The sequence below is a fragment of the Abramis brama genome (genome assembly GCF_963993115.1).
Source record: "Abramis brama genome assembly, chromosome: 10".
Lineage (NCBI taxonomy): Eukaryota > Metazoa > Chordata > Actinopteri > Cypriniformes > Leuciscidae > Abramis > Abramis brama.
Genome location: NC_139972.1, coordinates 13842865 through 13854679, shown reverse-complemented (window position 1 = coordinate 13854679; position 11815 = coordinate 13842865). Strand labels below are relative to the sequence as shown.

General features: G+C 35.3%; 1 protein-coding gene across 1 annotated transcript; it reads left to right on the top strand.

Annotated features, from left to right (window-relative positions):
• The first annotated feature begins 7954 nt into the window (after positions 1-7954).
• Positions 7955-11085, top strand: LOC311091424 (uncharacterized protein). The gene is made up of 2 exons (XM_084127364.1): positions 7955-8200; positions 10134-11085. Exons 1-2 carry the CDS (start codon positions 8081-8083, stop codon positions 10872-10874), a joined length of 861 nt encoding a protein of 286 aa, XP_083983490.1. The 5' UTR covers positions 7955-8080; the 3' UTR covers positions 10875-11085.
• The last annotated feature ends 730 nt before the right edge of the window (positions 11086-11815 follow it).

Sequence of the window (11815 nt, the reverse complement as noted above, 5' to 3'; positions counted from 1 at the left end):
AAGATCGACCGTATTTTCGTTTTAGGTCAAAATACCTTTTGAATGGGAGTGCATGGGGCACTTCTATGATAGCATAAAAATCGCTATTTTTAAAACACTAAGAAGGCTCGACACAACATGAAACTTTGCTCGAAGTATCACCAGAGGCTCTACACATGAACTCGAGCATTGAGAACATCGAATGCACGTTGCGATCTCCGAATGCATACGAGGAAATGTCATGAACTTGTAATTTCAATGAAAAGCATGATAACTTAAAAAAAATATCCGTGAATTTATATGGAAACAAGCTTTAGGAGCTTTCCATCTTTACTCTCTTCAAGTTACGTTGCATTCGGAGATCGACTACTTTTGACTGACAAAATTCCAGCCACCGGAAACACTAACTGATAAAGTGAGTCGCACAAAATCTTGCTTTTTAGTAAACTTTGTGTACACAAACAATGTAGTCAGTGCTCAAGTTCATGTGTAGAGCCCATGGTGATACTTCAAGCACAGGTTTATGTTGTATCGAGCCTTCTCAGTGTTTTAAAAATAGTGATTTTGATGCTATCATAGAAGTGCCCCATGCACTCCCAGTCAAAAGGCATTTTGACCTAAAACGAAAATACGGTTAATCTTAAAAGTGGCGTTTACATTCTAATTATGCTTTTACACGAAAGTTTGACTCGGGTAGATTAACAAAAAGAGCCTATAGGTTCAATTTTGGCGAGAGTTACCCTTTAAGACAGGAAGAACATCACTTTGATGTTGTGTACTTTGACTTTTCATAGTAGAGACCTTTTGAGAAAGTTACACTCTGTCCACCACATGAAGATTTTTTATTACGCCTATCTGTTGACCTTAATGTTATGTACAGTATGATTTACAAGTGACCTACATCACATCTTCCAGCGGCTGTGAGCAGGGCTTCATTGTTCCATGTGGGGGCTTGTTTTTAAATCTGAAAATAACCAGGGGTGAGTGGTTTCCATCCCCGTGTCTCGCAGTCTCTGACTTTAAGATGGAGTGGTGATGGAAAATGAAAGAAAAGATTAAAGAAAGAGAAAAATCCCCAAAACTTTGCAGACACGTCAGATTTTACATCATATCTGTTTAAAATGACGTTGCTCGTATTATTTATCAAGCTTCTTCTACATTTTTACATTAAATAATCCCTCAAAACATATCAATATTGCAATGTTTTCAGTATTACTCAAAGGTAGTGTTTTAGACTGTCTGAATCATCGCCGCTGTATGAGTATATTTCTCATAGTGAGAGATGTCAGAGTGAAAGTACAGTCAAATTAGCATAGTGCTCAATGAATATTGAGCTAAACTGACACTTTCAAGCACTTTTTATGCAAGAACAGACTTAATAAGTGAATTAATGTGATTACCTTTTAAAACAAGTTGTAAAAATCCACACTTTTTAAAATTTAGAATTAATTTTTTTAATAATAATAATTTTTTTTTTCATTTAAGTATTTTTTAATTATTATTATTTTATTTATTATTTATAAAGCACTTTACAACTACTTCATAGCTGAAAGTGCTGAACAATACAGTAAAAATTCAAACGACAAACAAATTAAAAGTAAATTACATTAGGCTTTTTTACTTTTTAATAAAAATATAATCACAAAATAAAATGGTAACACTTTAAATAAGGTGCTACGGTATTAGTTTACATTTGTTAATATATTACCTAACATTAGCGATGAGCAATACATTTATTATGTATTTATTCATCTTTGTTAACGTTAGTTAATTAATACAAATACAACTGTTTATTGTTAGTTCATGTTAGCTCAGGTCTATTAAATAATATTTACTGATACAAACCAAAAAAATAATGTGTGTAAATGTTGAAATCAACTATGCCTTTTGCCTAGTTCATGCTATCTAATGTAGTTAATCTATGTTAACAAATGAAACCTTATTGTAAAAGAACCAGAAAAATATATAATGATCTGCTTTCATTTCTTATGTCTTTTTTTTCCACATTTTTATTCTTCTTCTCAGAGGCCAATTGCAATGTAAAGATATTAAAAATGTTTTACAGATTCGTAAGAACTAATGAATTCCATGTGATTTTACAGCATGATGTTTAATTCTTCAGTCTTGTCCCCAGGTTTAGGCTTGTATTTTTGCCTGAGGTTTGTTTCGAACTGTCAAACATGGCAAGATGTATTGGCTGTTTGCGTACATATCCGTGGTTAAAGAACCAACTGAAAACATACTTGTTATACGAGCGCAGTTTTATTACGCTTATCGACAGTGCCAAGAAATGTTATTTAATCATAATGTCAGTGTTTCTTTGTGATGGTATAACAGATTTAGCACTAGGCCCAAAGAGAAAGACTAAACAGTCCATATATTGTGTAAAGCTCTAAAGATCACACCGGTTCGGCTGAAGACTAACGGTGCATTCCAGTGAAAATAGTCAAACCAGAACCAGCCCGTTTCATTCCTGCATTACATTTCATTGCTTTTTCGCTGTGCGTATGACAGGCCTCCCAAGAGTGAAAATCATCCAAAGCTTGTTTGGATATTTGATTTAAGGCAGGGACTTTGCAGAAAAGCAGGCTGTAAAATCCCTTTCCAGTTGTATTGTTCAAACTCAAACATACTTTTAAATTCCCCTAAGTGGACGAGGTACCTAACAAAAATAAATCAGTACAGCGCATGAGTGAACGCTTTATTTTAGTGCTCTTTTAACTTCCCTCTTTAGCGAGGTGTGCGGTGTTGACGTTGGATCAGGTTTTGTAATTGCAGGTGCTGCAGGTCGTACGTTGTATTTGACTGTCAAGTGGTAAAAGCGTCAAATTTTTCACCCCCCAAGGTTTACCAAGGCCGTCCAGAGCGCAGGGCGTTGTTGCCGGAGACTTCCTTAACACGCACATTCCAGACAGCGGCCCTCTTCGCTTTCTTATAGCCATTTCACATTGTTTTCTCAAAAAATATTCAGGCCGACGTTTATACAACTTATGTCAAGAAGGTCTACATACATCATTCAAAAGTTTGGGATCACTAGGCTAAAAGTGTTTTTTTTTTAAACGAGAGAAATTAATACTTATATTCAGCAAGGATGAAAAATAAAGTCAGTTTAATGTAATTTAAGTTGAAATGACTTAAACATCCAAGTTGATTGTACTTAAAAATTTAAGGCAGCAACTTTTTTACAGTGTATTAATAAAAATGCTTCTTGAGCAGAAAATCTGCATTTTAGAATGATTTCTGAAGGATCATGTGACACTGAATCAGTAACGATGCTGAAAATTCAGCTTTGCCATCACAGAAATAAATTACGCTCTAAAATACATTAACATTTGGAATTTTAATAATATTTCACAATTTGGTAACATTTCACAATAAGGTTCCAATTGTTAACATTCATTAATTAACATTAACTAACTATGAAAAATACTTCTAAAGCATTTATTAATATTAGTTAAGGTTAATAATACATTATTGAAATCAAAAGTTAAATCTGTTAATACTGTTTAACGAACCAGAGCTGACATGAACTAACAATGAACAGTTGTAGTTTATTAACCATATGTTTAACAAAGATTATTAAATACTGTAGCAAATGTACTGCTCATTGTTAGTTAATATTATGCATTAACTAACATTAACAAATGGAATCTTATTGTAAAGTGTTATCACATAAAAACAGCCTTGGCAAGCATGAGACTTTTTTTTTCAAAAACAAAAAAATTGACCCCAAATGTTTGGACCAGCAACACTTAATCAAGGGGTGACAAACAATACGTCAAAGCATGGATTTTTATGAAAAATTGACGCAAATTGTTTTCGTATGTTGACATTTACAATGACAGAAAGTGGAAGGATTCACATGTATTTGCGCAGAGGCGTAAAAACCGTTACAGGAAGTTAAAAAACGACTCTCTAAACCATCAAAGAGCGGCTTTCACAGGAACACGAGTAATCAATGGATTTTTTTTTGTTTGTTTCTTAGTTCTTATTACTGAATGTCTCATATCAGAATGCACATATTTAGTGTTTAGAGGCAAGAAAAAACCCTCACAGTCAATCATGCATGCTACAGTCTCCATTCAAGCTCACGGGGACACAGGTGTGTGGATGGTGGCGAAGAGGAAACCACAAGCTCTGCAGACGCAGAAGTTATACATATGAAAGAAATTCGTTTAAATGCTACTTAGGTGGCAAATGTTGAACAAAACGTCTGTTTTAGAGTTTGAGGAGATCTAAAACCTGTTTATTGTGGCTGTTTTTTGGGGCCGTGCGAATCAAGAATACAGCCTGGCAGCTGTAGTACGTCATTGATGGCACATTTTGCGGTTGAATGTCACCTCGTGCTGTTTTTGTAATTTCAAGAGTAGATGTGAAAATTAAAGGTAAACATACAGTACTTGCAGGAAATGACTCAATTACTAGTATTTGCATATACTTTTCCCCTCGCAATACTGTTTATTATGGAGATTGGTTAAAGGGGTCCCACACAGACTCTGATGTTCAATGACATAAGAATTAGGGAGATTTTTGTTGTGCATAGGCCTATATATGTATTTTTGGGGGGTGACACTTTACAATAAGGTCTCATTTGTTAACATTAGTTAATGCATTAACTAACATTAACAAACAATGAAACAATTGTTCCTATAGCATTTATTAACCTTTAATAATGTTAGTTATTACAATTTTTCATGTTCATGTTAGTTCACAGTGTAGGCTATTAACTAATGTTAACAGATACAGAACTTTTGATCATAAAATGTAGCATTAGTAAACAATGGGCCTCATTCACCAACTGTTCTTATGAAGAAATGTGTTCTTAAACCTCACTTACGCACTTTTTATGAAGATTCTGACATACACTAATATTTTCTTATCTTGGATTTGTTCTTAGCTAAAAACAAAATCTACGCACACTCAAGAGCACACTTTTATGCACATTTGAAAGTGGAAAAATCCAGAAAAAGTCTTAGATCTTTGAGTTCAGCTCATGAAAAATGGGGGCAAAAACAAAAGTGTTGCGTTTATAATTTTGTTCAGTAGGCTATATATATATATTATATATAATTTATTTTATTATGTCTATTTATGTCTACATATTTATTTTGTGAGCCATGTAATAATAAGTAGGATCATTAACGGTAAATGAATAGTATTTGCATAAATGTTGACTAATTTTGCAATCATTTATTTATCTTGCAATACATTTCTTTCATATTGGTCTTTAAAAAAAGTTAAGGAAAAGATGTGCAGTCCAAGCGGCAGTTATAGAAAAGCATCAGCTTTACGTTTGATCTGACAGCTGCACAACAGTGTTGTTTGTTAGTAAAACCCCACATGGTTTACTATCACCTTCAGTAACTGACATTACTGTAAGGAACGAGGAAAAACAGATGACAGCAAACGTATGTAAATTCAAAAATGAAATTTTTGGACCTCTACACTCATATTCTGACAGCAGCAGCTGAAATCCTGTCACACATCAAAACAGTTGTGATACGCGTTCCTGGTTTTCAACCACACATGTAGGGAATATCTGCATATTTGCCAGGTTTGAGTCATACGTGTATCTTTTAACTCTTTGAGCACTTCCTGGCAGTTGGGTTAGGGGTAAGCCCTGATAGAACCAGAGGATGAATCAGAAAACTAGTCACATAGGTGGTTGTTTTCATGAGGTTGACCTGATAAATGTACAGAGTGTCTTTACTCACCCTAAAGAGCACAAATGAGGAGACATGCATTTCTGTAAGATGCAAATCCGCTTTCCCATTAATGATTGCGAGAACGGTTAATCTATAGTTTGTCAGGGATGATTCATTTGCCTACATGACTGAGATCATGAGTAGTGTACATTAAAGTAGCAGAGGTCAAATTAGGGTTCTGGGCTAATGTGAAAAATAGGGAATTGGACCTGCAGCTACAGGGCCATCTAGTGGGGTCCAACGGTCCTCAAGTAAAAAAAAAAAAAAAAATCTTTTTTTTTTTTTTCTCTGTTTGTTTAATTTTTCTTATAGTTATATTTCAATTACTTAAAAATAACACTACTGTTCAAATGTTTGAGGTCAGATGTCAACAAAAAAAAAAAAAAAAAAAACTTTTATGCAAGGATGCATTAAATCGATCCAGGGTGACACTAAAGACATTTATAATGTTATAATGCATACAATTCATTCAAATGCATAAGAATATTAAGAAGCACCACTGTTTTCAACATTGGTAATAATACTAAATGTTTCATGAGCAGCAAATCAGCATATTAGAATGATTTCTGAAGGATCATGTGACAGGATCATGATTTTAAAAAAATATATTCAAATAGAAAACAGTTATTTTGCATTGTAAAAATATTCAACAATATGGCAATATTTTGCAGCCTTGTGAGCATGAGGCTTTTTCCAAAACATAAAAAAATCTTCCAGATCCTAAACTTTTGAACGTTATTAAAAATTAACATACATTTTAGAATGTTGCAGTATTTAGTTTGTACAATAACACATAGCAGAATCTGAAATCTTTCTTCATTTTACACCAAAATTTTAATTTTGTTTAAATTCTTTAAAATGCTATTTTTATTTCCAAGTAAAATGAGAAAATGACAGATTTTTATATTTTTATATACTTTCTATAATATTCAACGCCTTAAGGAGTTTTCAGACATCTCAGCAACATTTCCTGGCAGTGATACGCAATATGGTTACAACTAAACATAAATTCCTCTGACAAAGCGGGTATCTGTGGCTCCCTCTAAGCAAAATGCTGGGAAACTCAGTCTGTTACTCAATACTAGATGTAGCCTACCAGCAGAAGACTTTGGGTTTCTTAACAACCTGTACATTTCTCATATCCCACCCACAACAATGAGGCCTGCGAGAACACCGATATGTGGGATTATCGGACTTCCCTTTCTAGCTTTACCATCTCAGCAATTCCGCATTTGTTTCTTGTAATACACACATGTGCACACACAGACACACACATATCTATCTATCTATCTATCTATCTATCTATCTATCTATCTATCTATCTATCTATCTATCTATCTATCTATCTATCTATCTATCTATCTATCTATCTATCTATATTCACACACACTATTTAATACAATATTTTGTACATTAAAAAATTGATAATTGTTTAACACTGACACTTAAAATACATCAAACTACCTCAGTGTTTGGACCAGTACACTTTTCAGCACATTAAAAACCCTAGAGCACTTTTCGTACTGGCAACAAAGTGTTTCTTCTGGTTTTCCATGTGTAAATCTACTCTACTCAGAGCTTCTGCTTACTCAGTTGGTGACATCATCAGTGCGCAAGCCATTGCAGCATTTATGATGTCAGAACAGAAGTAAGCATTTCATCTCAGCACTGCAGAGGAGTGCATACATACGTGTCGCAAGACCTGTCATTTACCATACATTCAAACCCACATTTACCAAACATCCATGCCCACAGTGGTTTACACGGCCTCTGAAAAACGTATTTTTCTGTGTCTAAGACTGTGAATTCAAACCATATTTTAACATTATGACGTAATTTTAACATGCAAGTCACTGATAAGTTTAATGTTTATAAGGTGTTATTGTGTGAAGTGTGGGAATATGTGATTCATTCTGTTCGCTTAGTTCTCGTCAGGGCGTTAGTCGTCAAGAAGTCAAACCATAAGTCACTTCTGATGAATGCTTCCCATGTAAACAGCAATTGGAAAATATCAGCTGACAAATAAGATTTGATGATATTCTCTGAGACTTGTGGTTTCAATGTTGTGAACTTGTGTTTGTGTGTATGTGAGCGTGCTCGCATGCACATATACGGCCTCCCGTGTTATGAAACTGTGCCGAGAAGATCTTCCAGGAAATAAGAGATGCATCACGTTTCGCTGTGACTCATCTGTCCACTAGTTTTAAGTACTGAGACTATACAGAATAAGATCTAAAGCTTTGAGTTTGTTCGTTTTTCAAAGGTTTAATGAAACTGATGTCATCAAAATGCCGTTCATATTCCGGTACAGCTCAGTTTTTGTTACATTTCGTCCATTTACTGAATAAACAGTACTCAGATAAAAGGCTTTTAGGAATTAGCATTTAAGCTAGTGCATGACTAGCTATTCATTTTACCTGACAACTTCACAATTGCAGCCAACCAAGGTCTTTTATGCCATTCAAATCCTAATTTGCTCTGGGATGAAGGGAATAAGGCAGTGTCAACAGAGACAGGTAGGCCTACTGTATTTGGTATTCATAAATGGCATGTATGGTACAGTGTTTGGCTTCAGAGTGACTTTTGTTACCGTCTAAATGGATAATGCGATACCAGGAGGAAACAGTAGATGGCGCTGATGCTCTTTCACTTCTTCCACTAGAAAAAATAAATAAATAAACTGTTCTTGGGAATTCCGTTGCAGATGTATGGCACACTTGACTTATACCTACTGTAGGAGCACATGGAATCCACAGAATTAGAACACCCGTTATTCTTAAAATTCTATCCATTCACCATTTGAGTGTTTGTTTATTAGTAGTATTTTTGCTAATTTGGCTGTTTCCAGGTAGGCCTATCAAATGTGTAATATCAGCTAGGTTTAGCACAATTTTGTGTTTTTAAATCAATTCTATTTGATTTCAAATGTTTTCCCTCATATTTTACACATATAAAATATTATAAAAATAAGCAATTTTCAGGATTCCATTTGGGCCTATAGTTATAGGCCTACCTAATAAATGATTGCCTAAATGACACCAAAAACATTATTGAAAAATAACATCAATATGAAATAAATAGGTTTAAGTTGAGAGACTACAATAACTTAACCTGAAAGAAAAATGAATTCAAGCTAAATATTTAAAATAAAATAAATTAAAAAAATAAAAATGACAAAAGCTTACCAAACCTAAAAAGGTAACACTCACAGTAAGCATGGACTAACAATGAGCAATACATTTTTACATCATTATTAACCTTTGTTAATGGTTGTTAATTTGTTAAATTGTTTTATTTAGCTCTGTCATGTTCTCTTTTTGTCAGCAGACTCTCCTCTGTTTGGTGTTTGTTTAAAACGGGTGATTTGCCGGAGCAGAGTTTGAGATTTAGCTGCTCCATGTCGACCGTTCTCGCTTGTTGTGACAACTAACCTCTGTCGCTCACACCATACACACTTTTCTCTATTTACGGTTATGACGAGACACACGGGCGAGTATGTACGCAATTTCCCACAAAAACCATCATGCTAGGTCTAAAATATAAACACTTATAATAGGCTTACCATAGTGAATCAGGTTAAGACAAAAAGGATTGATGATGTGTTGACATTTTTAGTACATAGTACTAAAATCACTGTAATTTTACTAAAATTACTTTATTTTTTTTCTGTAGAACGCAAGATGTTATGCAAATACACTAAAACTAGTCAAGTAGTTGAACTATACAAGATCGACCTATTATACCTAATAATGCCTTTAAAATATAATTATTAGCATTTATTTACGAGATATAAGTCTTATTGAGAGGCCACAATACAGTCAGACAGCTCTCAGTCATTAATCTAACCAGGGTATGAACTGCTTGAACACTTGTGGATTTACAGGGATGGATGATTCAGCTGTGAGGAACATTCTGAGCACATTGGATTTGAGTTGAATCCAACTTGAAGTTGCCCAGATTGCTCCTCCTGCTGAGGGCCTGTATTTTACCTTTTGTTCTATCAGTCTGTTTTGTGTGGGCTCTGGGCTTACATTCAGACAGCGTAATGCATCTCCTGTGAGCTCAGCAGCAACCTCTCTATTTTAATGAAAAAGTGAATAAGAATATATTTTATCGCTTCTATCTCTTGCTTCAGTGATAACAGTAATGTTTTGCATGAGAATTTAATAGTGTATATTTTTTAAGGAAAGAAAGAGGTGTCTGATATTTTTCCTCAGTGGAAAACCATTAGATATTTAAAAAAAATTTTGCAATGACTTAATTGTTTACAATAATTAAAGCGATACAAAAATAAAAATAAAATTAAATGCAGAATTATCCAAAAGCCTATTGAGTTCTAATGAGTGTTTAGAGTGGAAAGTATTTATCTCTCTCCTACCATTCATTGCGAAAACACTTGAAAGAGCTGTTTTCAACCAAGTAACATCCTTCTTGTCTCTGAACAACCAGCTGGATGTCAACCAATCTGGCTTCAAGAAAGGGCATTCAACTGAGACTGCATTACTGTCGGTCACAGAAGCCCTACGGATCGCAAAAGCTGCTTCCAAATCCTCAGTTCTCATTCTCCTGGATCAGTCTGCTGCCTTCGACACTGTGAATCATCAGATCCTTATGTCCAGCCTCTCATCACTGGGCATCACAGGAACTTCACTCCACTGGTTTGAGTCCTATCTCACAGGTAGGTCCTACAGGGTCGCATGGAGAGGCAAGGTATCCAGAGCAGATCAGCTGACCACAGGGGACTTCACTATCCAGCTAGATTCATCATCAATCACCCCATCAAGGTCGGTCAGAAATCTTGGAGTAACATTTGATGACCAGCTGACCTTCACAGATCACATTTCAAAGACAGCTCGATCATGCAGGTTTGCACTGCACAACAGGAAGATCAGGCCTTTCCTAACTGAGCATGCAACACAACTTCTCGTCCAGGCCCTGGTCATTTCTAGGCTTGACTACTGCAATGCTCTTCTGGCTGGACTTCCATCATGTGCAACTAAACCTCTACAAATGATTCAGAATGCTGCAGCTCGTCTTGTCTTCAACAAGCCCAAGAGGGCCCACGTCACTCCTCTGTTCATCTCACTGCACTGGCTACCTCTCGCTTCTCGCATCAAGTTCAAGGCATTGACGCTTGCTTACAGATCTATCACAGGCTCAGCTCCCTCCTACTTTCACTCGCTCCCATGAGTCTACATCCTTACCAGAAGCCTACGATCGGTCAACGAGCGACGTCTCGTGGTTCCATCACAGAGAGCCACAAAATCACTTTCCAGAACATTCTCATTCACAGTTCCCTGCTGGTGGAATGCTCTCCCCACCCCCATCCAGAATGCAGAATCCCTGACAACATTCAAAAGACAAATAAAAACCCTTCTCTTCCGTGAGCACTTAACCTCATAAAAAACACACAAAAAAAACACTTTCCTTTTCCTTTAAATCCTCGCTTATCGGGCTTATGCTACTCTGAATAATGCCTGAACCTCGTATTTTGAGCACTTCTTGCGCTGTTTTTTTGCCTCTTCACGATGACTCGCTTAATTTAGTCCTAATTTGTAAGTCGCTTTGGACAAAAGCGTCTGCTAAATGACTAAATGTAAATGTAAATGTAAATATATTTAATTATGTTTCAAGAGCAGGTGTTCAAATCAAGGATACAACTATATTTAGCAATCAAACCAACGTATTTTAAGCCATCAAATGAACTACGCCTGAGCTTTAATTTAGCAAGGCATGTGTTTTACACAAGCAACACATGCCACTGGCGCTTCAGAACGCTAAAACTCAGAGAATCGTGCTATTCATTTGTATAATACTTAAATATTTAGCATGCTATTGCAACACAATCTACAGTATAATGGTAATTCATAAATATTTTGCCACATTGGTGTCTAATTCCTGTGAATCTCATTCGTATGTTTTTGTGCGATCTGCTTATGCCACACTGATGGTAGGTAGGGTTTAGGGGTGGACCTTTATGCTTTCTTAAAATTATGTTTTGTACAAATCACATTGTATGAGTTCATATGAATTATCAACTAATAATTAGGCAAAATGTGAAAGTTAAGAATATCATGAGATTCATTTATATGAATTTGTACAATGTCATTCATACATTTTCGTAAGATCTT

Excerpts from the sequence above, each read along its gene's own strand:
- LOC311091424 (XM_084127364.1), top strand. The coding sequence starts at position 8,081 with ATGACTAGCTATTCATTTTACCTGACAACTTCACAATTGCAGCCAACC. Across the intron at positions 8,201-10,133 it reads GGCAGTGTCAACAGAGACAG|CTGGATGTCAACCAATCTGG; the intron begins GTAGGCCTACTG and ends CTGAACAACCAG.